This window comes from Myripristis murdjan, chromosome 11 (genome assembly GCF_902150065.1).
Source record: "Myripristis murdjan chromosome 11, fMyrMur1.1, whole genome shotgun sequence".
NCBI lineage: Eukaryota > Metazoa > Chordata > Actinopteri > Holocentriformes > Holocentridae > Myripristis > Myripristis murdjan.
Window position 1 is genome coordinate 1,453,759 of NC_043990.1, and position 19,264 is coordinate 1,473,022.

The following is a 19,264-nucleotide window of genomic DNA, read 5'->3' on the forward strand; positions in this document are numbered from 1 at the left end:
TCTTTTCTACTTGCTTCTATTGACTTTCCATCGAGCCGCAGCAGCGCGAGCGATGCAGATCAGGACCTTCAGCTTCTTTTCGTTGTGTCGGGTGTTTTAAAGCTGCCGCCAGCGATCCAAAACCAAACAAACGCCTGAAACTCCCTCCTGAAAGGCAGGAGACACTTGGACATTGACATGAGATGGTGTCCCCGCGGAGCTTCTCGTTACGTTGCTTTGATTCACCATTTGGCTTCCCCAGTTGAGTTACATTGAATAATCATGAATAAGGTGCGAGGTGGCTTCAGCTGATTCTCATGCAGCAGCTTGCGGTGGCTCTTCATCCTCTTGGGTTTTTGGACACAGAGCCATTCGATTCCCTAATTCCCATTTTACATCAGTTAATTCACTCTATCTCGTTGCCCTGATCAGCGTCTCATCTTGCTGTGATACTCCCTCTCTGAACATGTTAAATAGTCTGCAGGTTCCACCGTTTTGCTTCCGTAAAATGTTTTCAAAGAAAGAGGGATCTGGAAAAAGCTCCAGATTTGAGCCTTTTCGGGCACTACATTCATTCATATTGAGCTGAATTGTTTTTTTCCTGCTTTTGACATGTTTCTGAAATTTACTTTATCATGTCATCTAAGAATGGGACAAACTGATTTATGTTTTGCTCTAGGAGTCACCCTTTGGCTTCCCTAAATTCACAATACACACAGCTGAGGCGAAGAGCTGACAGGATGTTTCTCCGAAGCTAAGGGACGAGGATTTTATTATTTTGTTTTTTTACACACAGCAGTTCTCATTTTTCCTGCTGTATCATGTATTTAATTCTCTTTTGCATTTCAGTTGATGAAGCCGACTTGAGTTTAGGAAAACAAAGCCTTATTTCCAGATCAGCAGCCTTGTGTTTGTGAAATGTGAAAGTGCAGAACCATGAAAGTACTGGAAAATACAGGCTGCGTCCACAGAGAGATGTTTTGTTGTTGTTGTTGTTGTTGTTGTTTTTGAAAACACAACTTTTGGAAACCGCTCTGCCGGGTGGAGTTTGTCCAGACACCACTTTGACCCTGCAGCTTTTTTTCAACAACTCGTCTTCATTTGTGACTTTAAGGAGGAGCTCAAACCCCCCAGCCTCGATTAGATCGCTTCACCTCCGTTTCCCATCAGTTTGGGACGTCGTGAAGACGTTTCGTATCCAAACTCTCAGCCCTCCGGCACATGCACATACTTTACATAAAGTTGTGTTTTCAAAAAAATCCTCATCAGTGTGGACACGGCCATAAAATCACTGGGACGGCATGACTGTGTGTTAGGGACACTGTACGGGGGAGAAATAAAACTCAAATATATGAGGTCAAAAAAAATTGATTATGAAAAATTACGAGAAAAAAACATGGATTTTTTTCGTGAGTTTTTTTTCTTATAGATTTACCACTTTAATCTCAGAGAATATCTCTTCTGAAATTCTCGTTCTCTTAGCATTACCTTTTTTTTTCCTGCCCACTCTGGCCCTGATCCGCCGTCGTACAGCACAGTGCCTGTTTTACTCTGAAATCATATTTCACTCTGCCGGAGTGCTGTCATTTCCCACGGTGCCAGAACTCCATGAACTCATCGTTTCTTTCAGATTATGACAGATTATGGCAGTGACTCCTGCCGGGTTTCCTCAGCCGGGTAGAAACCAGTTTTCCACTGCAGGGGCCAACAGGGCCGACTGCTGACTTCATTTATATCATTTTACATTTTAATCTCCACCTCTTCCTGCTCTGTAGTCGATGCGGTTAATCTGATGCAGATTATAGTGAACATTAAATCAGCAGAATAAGTGACGCCGTGCCTCGTTTTACCAGCACAGATTACCGGTCAGATGGATTTTGGCTTCAGTTTTGGTCTTTAAAGCTTCGTCACGTCGGTTTGTTTCCTGCGGTGGAAAAGTCAGCTGATTAATTTCCTCCAATCAGCTTCTCAGCCTTTCAAAATTTGAATTGCAGCCTCCTCTCCCTCTCTTCCTCTTCCTCCTCCTCTTCCTCCCTTCCTTGAATCAGTGATAGGCGTCATTTGAGTTGAGTATGATAGTTATTTTTATAAGCTCAGCGAAGCCAACCTTTTTCTATGTACATATAAAGTTGTATTTTTTTAATTGTATCTGAATGCCTCATGGGACGACAACGATGATGATGATGGTCATAATGATGATGATGATGATAATGATGGCTGCCTGTATTGGTAATCTTAAATATAAACACTTGTTTTGTTTTGTTTTTCGGATAAAAGCTCCTGTGTCTCGTGTTTTATTGGCTCTCATGTTATTGCTGCTTTCTGAGATCTTCACTTTATTTTACTTTTTTTTTTAAACATCAAAATCACTGAAGAACAAGGAGAAGAGAAGGACAAGCAGCACCGACAGCCGAGCAAACAGAAAAAGATGAAACCAACCAGAAAATTGCCCGAAAACAGTATGAGTATGATGAGCACATTTATAAGAAATTACCAAACACTTACCAGGAAATAACCGTAGGTTGAATTAATAAAAAATAAATTAATTAATAAATGAGAACACCAGTATAATTGTGGGAAAAAAATGGTAAAGTACTACAGTTTTTTTTTTTTTGGGGGGGGGGGGGGGGGGGGGGGGGTATATTGTTATTAATACATGATGAATATATATTGAATTATTATGAACAAATGAATATTATGAATATATATCTCACTTGAACTACATGAAAACTACCAAAAAAGTTAATTTTGTTGAGACAGTGAAGTGAAACCTGCATGCACTTCACTGACCAGCCAGCAGAGGGAGACACCACACAGAACCATCCACTGGGGAACCTGCAGAGAAACACCTGAAGTTCCCCTGTGGGAGAGAGGAACTGCAGTAGACTGCAGTAGAAGTAGAAGTACTATTCCTCTGCTGGTATCTGACTGCAGTAGAAGTAGAAGTAGTGTTCCTCTGCTGGTATCTGACTGCAGTAGAAGTAGTCCAGTAAAAATCTACTGCAGTAAAAGTAAAAAGTGTCAGATTTTTCTTGCAAATTTGTGACTATAATCTCAGAAATTTCACTTTAATCCTTTTTTCCTGAAATATGAACATCAATATTTTTATCTCCCTATTGTGACCCTAATACATGGCTGTAATAATAATGTTCTTGCAGGCAGTCCTTCCTGCTCAAGACAGCAGGGCAATTAGTTTCACATTTAAAAAACAAACAAAAAAAAACAGAAAAGCAGGTTGTCATGGCAGCGACATCCAAACAGCCCACCTCAGATCAAGGAAAAGATGTAAAACGGCAACTTCACAGTAAAAGATTTAAAAATATTTTACTTAAAATAAAATTTAAAAATATTTTTTCTAGAGTAGATGACATTTTGCATAAAAGAAGCAGTTTTACCAAACCACCATATTCTTATTGTTTTTATATAAACTACGTGGACAGAGGTCCTGCAGGAGCTTCTCTGAGCTCCCATTCTAAATCCAGAGTGTTCTGTGTGGGCCACTCAAGTTCTTCCATCACAAACTGAGCCGGCCACGCCTTTATGGAGCTGCTCTGTGCACTGGGGCTCAGTCATGCTGGGACAGGAAAGGGCCTTCCTTCCCCAAACTGGTCCCACAGAGCTGGAAGCAGAGAATTGTCCAAAATGTGTCGGTGAGCTGAAGCGTTCAGATTTCCCTTCAGTGGAGCTGAGGGGCCGAGGCCGAGCCCAGAAACACCAGCCCACAGCGTGACCCCTCCTCCAGCAAACTGCACAGTCGGCACAATGCGCTCAGGCAGGGAATGTTCTCCCGGAGGCGGGGAACGTTCTCCTGGCATTCCCCAAACCCAGACTCGTCCATCAGACCGCCACATGGAGGAGCCTGATTGGTCGCTCAGTTTCTGTGCTGATGTTGATGCCAGAGGAGGTTTGGAGCTCTGCAGGTACTGAGGCGGCAGAGCGTCGGACTCTTTTACGCTCTATGAGCCTCGGTGCTCGGCGACCCCGCTCTGTGACTTTACGTGGTGCCGCCCCCTGGTGGCCGAGTCGCTGTGGTTCCTAAATGCTTCCACTTTGCAATAATCCCACTTCCAGCTGATGGTGGAATATCTAGGAGGGAAGAAAGTTGAGCAGCTGACTTGTTGCAGCGGTGGCTTCCTGTTCCATCACTATTACAGCAGCACGCTGGAACTTAGTGAGCTCTTTAGAACCAGACGCTCTGTCACTGATGTTGGGAAAGGCAGACTGCATGGCTAGCTGTTGGAGGTTATACACCTGTGGCAATGGGACTGAAGGAAACACCTGAAACAGTCATTAACAGGTGTGGCCTGATACTTCTGTCCATGCAGTGCATCTTGGTACATCTGTAATGTATTTGTGTATTGTACTGCATGGTTTTGTCGTACTTTGTAGCTCACTAACGGGAAATAATGAACGAAAGTGAGATCACTGATGTGGAAACTGAAATGTTGATTAATGGGCATTATCCCTGGTAAATCAATAACTAAATAAATGAAAGCATATACATAAAGCTGACAAGAAGGGACTTTCATTTTTTGTGGACTCTGAGCTCCAGATGATAAAACCTGATCATCTGATTGGACAGCAGGGCGCTGCCTCTACATGACTGGAGCCTTTATAAGAATCAGAAGAATCAGAAGAATCAGAACAACATTGATCCAGAGCTGCTGACTGTTTGTCCGAGTCCATTTCAACAAAAAGAAAAAGAAACAGCCATGAAGGTCCGAGTCTCACTGATGCTGGTCTTGGCTGCTCTGCTGCTCAGCTCCACTGCGACATCAGGTGACCACAACATCTTTTATTTCTGTTTGTTCCAGCGAACAGGGCCGTCCCCAGATATCTGAGGGCAAACCCTCCTCGGGGGGCCCCCTAACACTTTTGCTAATCCTCTGGTCATGTTTTGTATTTTTTTTAAAAACCTTTTTCCCTCTTTAATTTTATTTGTCATTTTTGACTTTTTTGTGCAATTTCTGGTAAATGTCATTGTTTTTCCTTTTTTGCAAGTTTTTGACTTTTGCAAATTTTCTAATCATTTTTAGGTTAATTATTTTTGGTAAATGTCCTGTTGTGTCTTAGTCATGTCCACAGCTATGCTGCTCAGTGTGAGTGGAGTATCAGGTGACAACACCATTTTTAAAAAATCTCTGTACATTTAAACTGACATCGTATAAATTTAACCATCAATTCATATTAGATTCAATCTCATGAGAAATTACAGTAACAACTGATTAAAGTGAGAAATAATAAAGGAATATACATAATTCGGACTATTTAAAATGATTAAATAACTTTTCTGTCTACCATGTTCCTTGCAGAACTGGGTGGAGTGGATGGCAAACCGGGAATTAGAAATCTGTGTTGGCCTTTAGGAAGATGTGTCCCTCGACACCAGTGCGCGTACGGTTGCTGTTATGTTTTCATACATTCTCACTTGTAAGGAAATGTCCATGTAATAAATTAAATTGTACTGACGAGCAAACGTTTCCTGGCAGGTGGGTCATGCCCGGTCAATGTTCCAACGGAAACGTGTAAGTTCAGTAAAGAAGTGACACCTCATTATTTCCATTTCTCTCAATTATTTCAATAATAGGAATCAGCTCGTCTTGTTGGACTTTGAAATGTTTTATCGGCTGTCGAGCTGAAACTGAATTTTGATGCCCTTTATTTTGTCCGCCAGGTGCTGTCGTGCTCCGAGGCAGCAGTGATGCTTAGTCAAACCCAAACCCTAACCCTGCACAAACCTCCAAGCAGACAAGCACGGACCCTGAAACATCCCAGAGAACATTATCACACTGTTACACCTACACTTTACCATCTGCAAACCCGGAGTTTATGCTTAATCTGAGAGATTAGCTCTCATGATGAGATGTGAAGTGTGCAGCTGTGCAAAAATAAAAGAAAGTGACTCTTCATCAAAAGTCTCCTTTGCATGTTTCCACCTACAAATCAGACACGAGACAGCAGGAGTAAAGACAAAAAAACAGACGGTGTGTATTTGTAACATACAGTGGCCTGTTAGGGCCGTTGTAGGTAACAAAAAAATTATAGAGCTCACAAATTTATAAGAAAAAAACTCAGAGGATAGTTTTCCTTTTCCTTTTGTTTGGGTCACAGAACCAGATTACTTCATTCTCTGAGATTAAAGTGGTATATTAATGAGAAAACTGCTGGATGATAACGAGGCCTGTGCTCTGCCATGTGTTTTGCTGGCATCCTTTTACATTTTATCTCCTCTGTATTGTGAGCGTCTGTCATTAAGAATAAGGCTAATAAACCAAATAGCATGGATAGTCATGGGTGTTTCCTCTGAAGCGCCAGAGAGGATCCTGCTAACAAGGTCGGAAATGTTTGCTCTCAGTTTGGCTTTGAAAGAAAACGCTGATGATGTCACTAAATATACAGTAGCAGCTGAAATTCTACTGTTTTTATGTGTTTCTATTGATGCATACGAGACCTCTGACAGAATCAATCAATCAAATTATTTCTGAAATTGTCTGCCAGAGGTGTTCTAGTCATTATTAGTGTTGTTGTTGTTGTTGTTGTTGTTGTTGTAAGTATTTACTTTAAAGTAAAAGTACTCTTGTGGTTGCCCATCAGACAGTGCAGGTTAAGTGGGACAGTGTAGTTTAACTGACCTTTTTCATGTAAATAAGTTAATGTATATCTCTTTTACCAGTCATATCATATATGCTGATGACCTGGTGCTTTTTAATGCATATGGGGTTGGGCTGCAGGGATTGCAAGGTGTGCTCACAGAACAGCAGAGATTACAACAGCAGATTAATGAAAAAAAGGAATGTGATGATATTCAGAAGCAGAGAAAAAAGAAGATTTTTCCTTCATGACCTGCAAGGAAATCAAATTCCTTCGTTTTCTCAGTGATGGTGTGAATGATGACGGAGATATTTATTGACAGTGTTGTAAACTGTGTGCTCAGGCTAATGTGCTGCTTCATAGGTTCAGTGTGTGTGTGTTCTGTCAGTGTAAAATGTTCACGACTGACATCTTCCTGCACACCTCTCTCCAGGGGCGGACTGGGGGGAAAAAGTGGCCCGGGAGTCATTGACAGACCGGCCCACTTCATACGCGATGTGGGGAGCCAGCCAGCCGGCCGGCAACACAAGTTTCATGTAACCCAATAAAAAAACCTTTTTGATGTTGTTTTGGACCATAATTCATGAAGTAATCAATAACCTGAACACTTGGGTAGCCTACAGTAAAAAATTGCAGCAATATAGTGATTTTAGAGCATGTAGTGATTTTAATTCAATTCAATTCAATTTTATCTGTATAGCGCCAAATCACAAAACAAGTTATCTCAGGGCACTTTACAGAAACTCAACATTTCCCCATGAGCAAGCAAATGGTGACAGTGTCAAGGAAAAAACCCTTTTAACAGGAGGAAACCTCGAGCAGAACCAGGCTCTGGATGGGCCGCCATCTGCCTCAACTGGGTGGGTTGAGAGAGAGAGAGAGAGAGAGAGAGAGAGAGAGAGAGAGAGAGAGCTTGCTATCCACCAAGGCTGTCTTGTGTATGTTTGTTATTCTGGCTGCAAAACCAATTTCCTCGAGGGGACAATAAATTGAATTGAATTGAATTGAATTGAATTGAATTGAATTGAATTGAATTGAATTGAATTGTACCATTAGCACAGAGTGATTGACAGTGTTGGGCACGTTACTTTGAAAAAGTAATTAATTATAGTTTCTAGTTACTTCTACTAAAAAGTAACTGAGTTAGTAACTGACTTACATCATTGTCAAAGTAATTAGTTACCAGGAATAGTACCTATTATGTTACTTTAAAAAAAATGTTCAAAAATGTTAAATATAGGCCTATAGTACTATTGTGGAACAATAAAATAACAATAATAATAATTTAGCACCTGGGTTACAATACAAATTCACAGTACAGAGATGAAAATTACAGAAACCCTAAATGCCACTGTGTGTGTCATCTAGCCAATGACAGGCAGAATAATAAGAATCACTACATTGTCATAGTTAACAACAAAGTGAGGTAATAAAGTAATGATGCTCCCTTGTCCAGGTGGGAAATTGAACCACTGGTCTCCTGCATGGCAGGCAGAGACACTAACCACTCTGCCATCAGGAATTATGCACTGTTCCTGGGGTTTGGGCTCATTCTCCATTCATGTTGAAAAATTATGAAATACTGCAAAGTCCAATTGGTTTGAAAATTGACACAAGGCTTTTTCTCCACAAGACGCACATTTTTTGTATAGGATAATAAAATAATAATAATAATAATAATAATAACAACAATAATAATAATAATAATAATAATAATAATAATAGTAATAATGATAATAATAATAATAATAAAGATTAAAAAAAAAAAAAAGATCCGGAGCTTTTGAAGAAAAATCCGCGGCTTAAGCAACTCCGATTGCTGACAGATTGACTGCTCGGTTGAAGCCCGCGTCAGTGACCTAAGTTATAGCCTAGTAACGGCGTATTTTATTGTCAGTAACGGTAACGATGTGTAACGGGGGAAACAGTCATGTTTTTGATTACACGTTACTGATAAAAGTAACGCTGTTAGTAATGCCGTTTATTTATAATGCCGTTATTCCCATCAGTGATGATTGACAAGTGACAGTGACAGCTGCAACAGCCTGAGGAAATGGGTGGGACATACCCTTGTGGACCAAATTTGATTGGCTATCAGCATAGGCAGTGATACGTGAACACAGGTATAGCCTATCACAACAATAGCTGCCTGACCCAGGACCCAGCCCCCCACCACCAATTCCTAGTGGACAACAACGCTGTTGGCCGTTGCACTAGACTTTTTTCCCTTTCTTTTTCATTTTCTTTTGCTTCTTTGTCTCGTGGCCCGGCCCATCGGCCCACCGGCCCACCTAACCGTAAAGTCGTAGTAAGCAGATGCAGTGTGGTGCTTATTCCATCTTGTCAGGGGATCGTTGCACGGGGTGGAATATAATCTCAGTCACAAATCTAATCCAAGGCACAGGGTTTGTAGGGTTTATGCAACATGAACATGCCTTTATTTTACATGGCATTATGTATTTAAAGTGACCAGCCATTTTACAGGATTGTATTGAAGGAGACTTCCAGACTCCTTCCGGCTCCTTCCAGCACAACTCACCCCATCACTATTCATCCACAGTTCATGTTTTCACTGGTTGATGCTACGTAAGATGCACATGGATTTATTACATATTTAATGTAAACAGCTTTCTGAGCCATTCTTTATACGAAAACACAGCATATTGTCTTCTAAATGCTAGAATCATGATATAGTAAAACATTTTTCCATATTGTTATGGTGTAATGTAGCATTTTGCCTATAGGCCTTCAAATGAGAGCAGTTTCTCCCACAAAAAAATGGACAGCTTGTAATTCAGCTGATTCGTTTGGCAGGAAGCTGCAGAACAACAACCACCATGAACTCTGGAAACAGGTTAGAGTTACAAATATCTGTAAAACCTCCTCACCCTCCAGCACTGAGGGCCCCTGTGGTCCAGACTAAATGCTTTATTGTAATTTATTCATTTAGAAGTGATGTAGCTGCAGCTGAAAATGTTGATCTTTCTGGAAACGTGGCAGTCAGCTCACATGATGTTTATGATGCCGTCATGATGCTGGGTGATAACACCCAGCCATGTGTTTTGCTGCTCTCATAGCCCCTGGCATCCTTTCACATTTTATCTCCTCTGTATTGTGAGTGCCTGTCATTAAGTACAAAGCTAATAAACTAATTAGCATGGACATTTATGGACCTGTTGTTTTTGTCAGTGTTTTCTCCAAAGTACCGGGAAGAATCCTGCTAACAAGGTTGGAACTGTTTGCTCTCAGATTCAAGTTCAAGGTCAGGTTCAGATTTATTTAGAGCCCAGTATCATTGTTTACAGTCTCACGTGCTCAGCACAAGCCCATTTAGGAGGAATCATTTATAGGTCAATCAATGGGTTTTAAAATCTGCCCTGGCATGAATTGGAAGCCAATGAAGGGAGGCCAGGACAGGCGTGATGTGGCTCCTGGTTCTGGTCTGGGTTCTGGCAGCAGCATTTTGGAGCAGCTGGAGACTCCTGGTTCCAGAGGCAAGCGGACTGGAGCACAGAGCATCACAGTGATCGAGGCGAGACGTGACAAACGCATCAACAGTTTCTGCATCACCCTTACTTTGAAGGTGTTCTGGTGTTCTTGTTGTGAATAACTAGCGAGAGACTGGAGTCAGAAATCGCACCAAGGTTTTTAGCTTTCAAGTTCTGAGAGATGAGGCGGCTGTCAAAGTTTAGGGTAATTTCACTAAAAAGATGCTTATACATAAGGTTACCAATGACCAGCATTTCAGTCTTGCAAGCGTTAAGCATCGGGAAATTTGAGGGCATCCAAGCTTTAATTTCACAGAGACACACCTCAAGATTAGCCAATGCAGAGCGGTCATTGTGCTTAATGGGAATGAAAATCTGAGTATGGTCAGCATAACAATGGAAGATAACGTTATATCTGCAGATAATATCACCCAAAGGGAGCATGTAGATGGAGAATAGGAGAGGACCAAGGACCGAGCCCTGAGGAACACCACAGTTAAGCTCTCGGCACTCAGACACCATGTTGTTGTTGTGGACACTCTGCTTTTTCTATGAGAGACAAGATTTAAACCAAGAGAGCGCCAGGCCACCAAAACCAATTAGATCTTCCAGGCACTTTATTAACATGGTGTGAACAACTGTGTCAAAGGCTGCACTCAGATCAAGTAGGATAAGTATTGAGGAAGCACACGGGCCCATGGTCAGTGTAAGCTAGTTTGAGCACAGAATCACAATGAGGAGACGTTGCTGTGACTTGGGCCGATTCAGAAGAAAACAATCTGCTGATTCTGGGCTCAGATCAGCAGGATCTCCTTGTTCCTGTAGAATCTGCTGAGGGGATCAGCTGCAGGCCTGAGACACGGCCAGCAGGGGGCAGCACAGGTGGAGCCTTTACAAGTAGAAGAGGATAAGAGGTAACGAAGGTATTTTTCCAAGTTTTTTCCTCATAAATTTTTCTGTTAAATTTACAACTTTAATCTTGGAAATTATGAGTTTTTTTTCTGAGAATATTACCCTGTCTCTCTATCCTACCTCCACTGTTTTCCCTAAAATGGCCCTAATATGCTGTTGTAGTAAATAAATAGTAGTAAAAGTCGTAGTAAACAGATGTAGTATGGTGCTTATTCCATCTTGTGAGGGGATCATTGCACGGGGTGGAATATAATCTCAGTGAGAAATCTAATCCAAGGCACAGGGTTTGTAGGGTTTGTGCATCATGAACATGCCTTTATTTTACATGGCAGTGTGTATTTAAAGTGACCAGTCATTTTACAGGATTGTATTGAAGGAGACTTGCAGACTCCCTCCAGCTGACCTCTTTTCAAAACATCAACCCGCTCACAGAGTCTGTTATCAGTGCACAAACACTCACCTGTGTCCTGCTTTGGCTCAGGTGAGTCTCTTTACTGGAAAACACCAGGAAGGTATGACGGCAGTAAATATAAAATAGAAGTCACCCTCTTTTTATTTAACATACAACATCTAGCTACAATGGCATATATATTAGGGCCACTTTATGGAAAAAAAAATTCTGAAAAAAAAAAAAAAAAAAACCTTAGAATTTCCAAAATTAAAGTCGTAACTTTACGAGAAGAAACCAAGATAGTTTTTCTTTTTCTTTTTTTGAGGGTAAAGGACCCACATGGCTTCACTTTGCAAGGTTGAGGTCCTCAGCTTCAGGCCTGATACACAGCTAGTGGCAGCATCTGCAGTGTGTGGCTGATCCAGCCTTGCAAAGTGAAGCCATGTGGTCCCTTGACCAAAAAAAAACAAAAAAAAAAACAAAAAACAAACCAAACCAAAATTTAAAAAATGGAAGAAAAACTATTTTTACAAGTTTTTATCTCATGAATTTACGACTTTAATCTCTTTTGTAATTATGTAACACCATGTAACTTGGTGTTTGACCTAAACAAGTGTTTGACTTTGGGTTTAAAGAGTTTAGATAGATACTGCTCAGTAAAACCAAGCAATCAAATGAATATGAACCAACAAAAGACAGCAAAAAACAAATGTCTAAACTATATAAGTTACAGTTAGGTGCTAAAGTATTTGGAGAGTGACAGTATTCATAATTTTTGTACACCACCATGGTGGATTTGAAATGGAGTAATCAAGTCATGACTGAAGTGCAGATTTTGAGTTTTAATTTAAGGGGTTGGACGACAATATGGGATTAACCGTTTAGGAATTACAGTCAGTTTTATACAATGTCACCTCATTTTCAGAGGCTCTGAAGTAACTGGACACTGGACTAAAAAGACTTTCATGACCAGGTGTGGCCTTTTCCCTTGTTATTCCATGACAAATTAAGAAAATAAAAGGTCTGGAGTTCATTCCAAGTGTTTGTGTTTGCAAACACTTGGAATGAACTATTGACTTGCAAAAATTATTGACCTGTTAAGGTGATGGAAATATGACAGTTTTACTAATAATTTTGCATACAGATTAATTTTTGTTTCCTGAACTTAATGTCGAGGTGACAGAAACATGAAGGTCTGGGCTTCAAACTAAAGAAAACAAGGAAATGTGAGCAGGGAGCTCTCTGTTACAAGGCTGCCACCTAGTGGTTGATCAGGGAAGAACAAGGCTCCAAGGCTGCAGACGACCACTGCTGCTCAGTGCAGCAGCTGCAGCAGCGCCCCCTGCTGGCCGCCGGCCGCCTCCTGATTTACTGCCGTTCAGTTTGGTGCCTCCACTCAAATAAAAGTCCAGCCATGAGGCCTGTGGGGGAAGTTGTGCCTTTTGTGAGAGCTGCTGTGGCTCACAACAAGTTTCTCACTCAGCTCAGATGTTATGAATCTGTCTTTATTACATGCAGGTTTATACATTACACACTGAAATCAACTTTTCTAAACATTCATCTTCTTTCCTCTGACATTTCAAGTTTCATCTTTTCTATCAGAAGTGAGCATGTTATGTTTCTGTGAGATAGACTCTTATTGAGCACGACTCACCCCGTCACTGTTCATCCACAGTTCATGTTTTCACTGGTTAATGCTGCGTAAGATGCACATGAATTTATGACATATTTAAGATAAACAATTTTCTGAGCCATTCTGTATTAGAATGAAGCAATTTTTTTAAATTAAATGCTGTAATCATAATAAAACATTTTTTCATATTGTATGATGTAATGTAATATTTTGCCTTTAGGCCTTCAAATGAGAGCAGTTTACGCCACAAAAATGAACAGATTGTAATACAGCACAACATCATCATCATCATCATTAACATCATCAGCAGCATCTCTACCTGTGCTGTTCCACTGTTACAGAGACCTTCCCTGGTAAAATCTTCAGAGGCACTTCATCTCCAGTATCAAACAATGGAAACAGCTTCTCAGTGAAAGTGTGTGTGAAGGTGTGTATGTGTGTGTTAGTATCAGGATCAGAGAAGGTCAGCTGTCCTCTGTTCCAGTCCAGATGAACTCTGATCCTCTGGAGCTTCTTCTGCGCTGGAAGAACAGCAATTCCATCTGATCTGGACACTGTTGAATATTTATCATCCTCGAACACTACTATCCAAACTCCACATTGTAGCTCTCCCTTCCTCTGGGCGGACTCTTCCACCACACCCAGGACCCAGCCTGTGTTTTCTCCAACCTCAACGTCCCAGCTGTGAGTCCCTGAGCTGAAGCCCTCAGATCCCAGGACAGCATTTAAGTCATCAAACCTCTCTGGGTTTTCAGGAAGTTTCTGTCCCTCTCCTGGTCTCACACTGGTCAGATCTTCAGACAGGACGACTGTTGGATCAGCAGTGTTGGGGTCCAGAACCACAGGAGTGTAGGAGACCACCTCCTTCATCTTGTCCCAGACGCTGAAGCTCAGGTTGCCCAGGTGTTTGGCCTCGTCTATCAGAGCTCCTGAGAGCAGCTGTGGAGCCTCCAGCAGGGGGCGCTGGACTCTCTCCACTGTAGCCTTGTAGTTGAGCAGGAATGAGACGTCTTCAGCTCTCAGCTCCTTCTCTATGGCTCTGATTGTGTCTGAAAGGGCTGCTATCTCTCTGCTCAGAGCCTCCATCTTCTCCTTCATCGTCCGACTCTTCTGCTCCTCTTCCTCCCTCAGAGCGGTGATCCTGGCCTCCTCTTCCTCTTGGAGAAACTGGTGAAGCTTCTTAAACTCCTCCTTAATCTGCCTCTCTGTGCGTCGGGCCTGGACCTTAATGTGCTCTGCTGTTTGATCAAAGTTTGCTTTAACTTTATTAAAGAGCTCCAGTTTCTCCTGGGAGGGCTTCAGGGATTCCTGAAGTTCCTTCTTGTGGTTTCGTGCAGCTTCGTTGACGGGTCTGAATCTGTGGTCGGTGTGAGTTTCTGAATCTCGACAGACGAGACACACTGGCTGCTGATGGTCCAGACAGAAGAGCTTGAGTTTCTCAGAGTGCAGACTGCAGAGGAGCTCTGACCCTGCTAAAGCTCTCTGGTCTCTCTGCAGTAAGAAGGCCTCACACAGGTTCTTCAACACCAGGTTACGAGGTGGATCACTCCTTGAGGATCTTCTCTTACAAACTGGACAGTCTTTTATTGGTTTCTCTGTCCACCACCTTCTCAGACAGGCTCTACAGAAGCTGTGGCTGCATGACAGAAGGACAGGATCTTTAAAGACGTCCTGGCAGACAGGACAGCAGAGATCCTCCTCTGATCTGGAAGCCATTTGGTCTCTGAGAGAAGAGAAAAACTCACCAGGCAGGCAGTTCAAACAGGAATTCAGTCGTGGCACCGCTCCCTGCTCTGGAAAGTTCCCTCAAAGTTACTTTCACTTTCAGCCGTGGCTCTTCTAAAAGCTTGAACTGGAAGGATTCCCAGTGTTCCCAGTATTCCTCCTATAGTTTCTACCTCAGTGGAAGTCGTGGGTTTGTTGCAAAAGTGAAATTTATCGTCTGTCTCTCAGTGTGTGTGTGTGTATCTCATCGCTGAGCAGATAAAGAATAACAGCCTCTGTTTCCTGGTTTGTCTCAAATGAGTCAGGTAAGAGGCGGGGCTTTGTCAGGCTATTTCTCCTAAACGCTCAGCTGTTTCCTGTAAGAGACCAAAGTTTCATCTCACAGAGCTGCTGTGCTGTTGATCACTGGGTGTTTCAGTCAGATAGAGACTGCAGGCCAGTCCTGTTTGACTTTGGGTTGAAGTGAAAAGTGTGTAATAATATAAATGTACTTTGCTTTTAATGAACAAACTCAGAACACCAACAGTTTGTCAAGTCCCTCTGTTTACTGATTTTGTATTTTGTTGCTTTTACTCTGAACTCACACAGCTTTTTGTACAAGTTGTTTTAATTTAATTTTCCTTGCACTGTGGACAGTTTTCTTATGTTGGAGTTGGAGGTGATACTGTGAGACTGAAATAAAAAAAAAAAAAGTTTTATATTTCGACGATGAAAATATGCATTACATCCTGCTATGTGTATGACCCGGTGCCTTGCCCTGCAGGGGGCTGGTCTGGAGTTTCTAACCCACAGGCCCTTGGCCTTGGCCCCGGCCCCTGGGCCCTTGGCCTCGGCGCTGGGCCCTGCTTGGCTACCCAAGGATAAATCCAAGAAAAGTCCTGGAGGAAAATGGAGTTTAATTCAGCATGGATGGATTCATTTGCTGTCACTGCCAATGCTGCGGCTCACCTGTCCTCTTGATATGTGGCGTCATAATTAAATACAAAGTGTCCTATTTTTAATGCTTGCTCTTTGCAGCTATAGCTTTTATTTATATTAAAGTGTACCTTTTTATTTTATTCATTTTCCACAAATATAGGCAGGACTCAAACAGGCCTGCATGGGTCTGTGTTCAGTTTATTTCAGTCGTTTGGTGTTTTTTCCTTGTTAGAAAAGATAAAAATAGCAACAAAATGACAGCAGTTTTCTCTGTTGTTGTTCTATATGTTTATAAATACAACAAACTGTAATTTGTGTATATGTAGTATAATTATATGTAAACCATCACCATCCTTAGAAATGAAAAATTGGCCTCCAGCAGGGCGGAGGGATGAGATGGGAGTAGTTGTTTACGATTCTGCGACCTGAAAACCTGGAAATTCAACCAAAATCTCACAAACTAATGACATACTATTTCACCCCAACTGTTTTTTTAAAAGACTTTATTGTGAAGAGATGAAAACTAGACGTGTTGTGCGGGTGCAGAGCCGTAGGGTTACCGTGCATCTGAGCAGGTGGAAGGTGCGGAGGGTTTTTCATCAGACAGAACTCACCTGGACGTCTGCAGGTCCAGGCAACATGGCTGCTGACTGTCGGCCATATTTCTGGCTCGTGTCTGATTTGTAGGTGGAAACATGCGAAGGAGACTTTTGATGATCAACCTTGCAAAGTGAGGCTTCACTTTGCATTCTGCAGGTCTGATACACAGAAGGTGCAGTGCTCACACAGCATCAGTGGTGGACAGTAACGGAGTAAATTTACTTGAGTACTGTACTTAAGTACAGACTCTGAGGATTTGTACTTTACTTGAGTATTAGATTTCTTTGATACTTATTACTCTTACTCGAATACATTTCCAAGACAAATATTTTTACTCTTACTCGAGTACATTTCTAGGAAGGCTGAAAAGTACTCGTTACTTTAAGGTCGGCTGTGTTTTTTTTTTTTTCTAAAATACTATTGGACACAAGCTGTGTTTGTCAAAGAAGGAAACCTATCACAGTACACGTCCTCCACTGGGATCTACGTAAAAGCGGAAATACGTCATCCCCTGCCCATAAGGACAACGCCAAAGTAACCATGCCCTTTTGACAACAACTCAAAACAAGAGCGCGACAGTGGCGGCAGCAGGAGAACAAAGAGATGAATCCTTATGATCCTCTGATGATCTCATTAATTTTATTTGTTTTATAGGTGTTTCTGCAGGCTTTGTAGAACATTGTGGTTCTACACGCAAGCACATCAGTGCAGGTGGTTTCAAAGAGTTAATTCTCTGAAACAAGAGTTACAAGGTCCTATAAATTGGAAAAAAAAAATACAGTAATTCACTGATGTGAAAAATAAGAAATTTACTCTAACTTTTACTTTTAGTAAATTTAAAAGCATGTACTCTTGGATACTTAAGTACCTTTGAAAGCAAGTACTTTTATACTTTTACTCGAGTAACATGTCGACTGAGCTACTTTTACTTGTAACGTGGTAAATTTTGACCAGTAGTATTTTTACTCTTACTCAAGTACTGGGGTCGAGTACTCAGTCCATCTCTGCACAGCATTTTCTACATTAATCATCAGTTTGAATAAAGGGGGGTGGGGTGCTTTTAGTTTGTTTGTCAGTAGTGATTAGTTTTGCAGCTAAATTTGTAACAAAATTTTATCATCATAGTATAATGTATAATATGCACATTATCACATTAATTTGCTGATGAGATTTTAAAATATTTTCTATATTGTATAGGCTGATAAAATTAATGATATTAGTGTTTTTAAAACTGTGTATTTTCCACTTATTTGCCGTTTTTGAAGCACAACAGTTACTTGCATAAACTATTGACCCGTTAAGGTGATGGAAATATGACAGTTTTACTAATAATTTTGCATACAGATTAATTTTTGTTCCCTGAACTGAATATTGAGACGACAGAAACATGAAGGTTTGGACTTCAAACTAAAGAAAACAAGGAAATGTGAGCAGGGAGCTCTCTGTTACAAGGCTGACACCTAGTGGTTGATCAGGGAAGAACAAGGCTCCAAAGCTGCAGACGACTACTGCTGATCAGTGCAGCAGCTGCAGCAGCGCCCCCTGCTGGCCGCCGGCCGCCTCCTGATTCACTGCCGTTCAGTTTGGTGCCTCCACTCAAATAAAAGTCCAGCCATGAGGCCTGTGGGGGAAGTTGTGCCTTTTGTGAGAGCTGCTGTGTCTCACAACAAGTTTCTCACTCAGCTCAGATGTTATGAATCCGTCTTTATTACATGCAGGTTTATACATTACACACTGAAATCAACTTTTCTAAACATCCATTTTCTTTCCTCAGACATTTCCAGTTTCCTCTTTTCTATCAGAAGCGAGCATGTTATGTTTCTCTGAGACAGACTCTTATTGAGCACGACTCACCCCGTCACTGTTCATCCACTGTTCATGTTTTCACTGGTTAATGCTGCGCGACATATTTCACATAAACAGTTTTCTGAGCCTTTCTTATATGAGAATAAAACATTTTTTCTTCTAAATGCTATAATCATGATATAATATTTTTCCCCCATATTGTTATGATGTAATGTAATATTTTGAGAGACTGAAAAAAAAAAATGAGGAAACTGCCGCATTTGAAGTCTTCCTGTTTTATCACATGACAAACTAGTTTCTCCTAGTCAGCAGAACGGAGACAATGACATCACAGTCAGTAAATCTCAACACATTTCCCTCTGAAATTCTCTCTTCATCAGATTAAGAAGCAACATCATCCAAATGTGATTGACACTGATCACTGAATGTGAGATTACAGTGCTGACATACATATTCAGTGTATTCATTATCTCTGCATGCGGCAGCCTGGAGGGGATCATGTGCCGGTCACATGTATCTGTCCTGAGCTCGTCTCCCAAACCAATGAAACCCAGAAACACCCAAAACCTTTGAAAAGAGATGACTGATGCTGCGTTCACACCCTGTAGAAGAGATCATAAGTCCGACTTGTCGTTAAACCCTTGAGGAACCGTCTGCACAACTGCACCAAGATGGACGTCAAATGTCTCTTCATTCCTATTTCCTGTGACACTGACCGCTTGTCGGCTCTGAAATGCAGCTAAATGCTAAACTGACAAAAGACAGAACACATGAAAACAATATTAACAGTCCATTGTTTCTCTGTTGTTTTGTTTTTTAAATGTTTGCATGACCTTTTTAGTGGTGATGCCTTTATGACGGCTTGTTGTCTGTGCTCTTCATGGTAATGACCTCAGGAAGGAGAAATCATGTGGAAGCTGCAAATACCGAATTGATTTTATTACTTACATTTTAAAATTTTTAACTAGCTGTTTATCTATCTATCAATCTGCATATTTGGTCATTATACATTATGTCAGTATTTGTTAATTTCTTTTCCAACTTTCTGTATTTTTTCATTAATTTACATTTTTCTTTAATTTATATTTTTGTCACCTATGACTCAAGACAGTTTGATGACATCACAGATTACAGAGCAAACATCAGACTACACTGGAAATAAAAACTATTTCTGATGCAATAAAGCATGAAACCATCAGCATCATCATCATCAGCAGCAGC

The 19,264-nt window shown here is 41.2% G+C and overlaps 2 protein-coding genes and 1 long non-coding RNA gene across 4 annotated transcripts in view; 2 read left to right on the forward strand and 1 right to left on the reverse strand.

The window, feature by feature from the left end:
• The window catches only part of LOC115367784 (GA-binding protein subunit beta-2-like), a 12,765-nt gene extending 10,510 nt beyond the window's left edge, over positions 1–2,255 (forward strand). For both annotated transcript variants that reach the window (XM_030063702.1, XM_030063701.1), the window contains exon 8: positions 1–2,255. This exon is cut by the window's left edge and continues 814 nt beyond it. The gene's annotated coding sequence lies outside the window, so the exon portion shown is untranslated.
• A 2,369-nt stretch (positions 2,256–4,624) lies between these two features.
• Positions 4,625–5,888, forward strand: LOC115367801 (uncharacterized). The gene is made up of 4 exons (XR_003928959.1): positions 4,625–4,758; positions 5,292–5,373; positions 5,469–5,504; positions 5,654–5,888. It is a non-coding gene; the product is annotated as an uncharacterized LOC115367801 (long non-coding RNA).
• Positions 5,889–13,277: 7,389 nt separating this feature from the next.
• Positions 13,278–14,857, reverse strand: LOC115367777 (tripartite motif-containing protein 35-like). Its single transcript, XM_030063693.1, has one exon. The coding sequence runs from the start codon at positions 14,708–14,710 to the stop codon at positions 13,310–13,312; it is 1,401 nt and encodes a 466-aa protein (XP_029919553.1). The 5' UTR covers positions 14,711–14,857; the 3' UTR covers positions 13,278–13,309.
• Positions 14,858–19,264: the final 4,407 nt, after the last annotated feature.

Bases quoted from the DNA above. Each gene is read 5' to 3' on its own strand.
- LOC115367777 (XM_030063693.1), bottom strand. From the start codon at position 14,710: ATGGCTTCCAGATCAGAGGAGGATCTCTGCTGTCCTGTCTGCCAGGAC.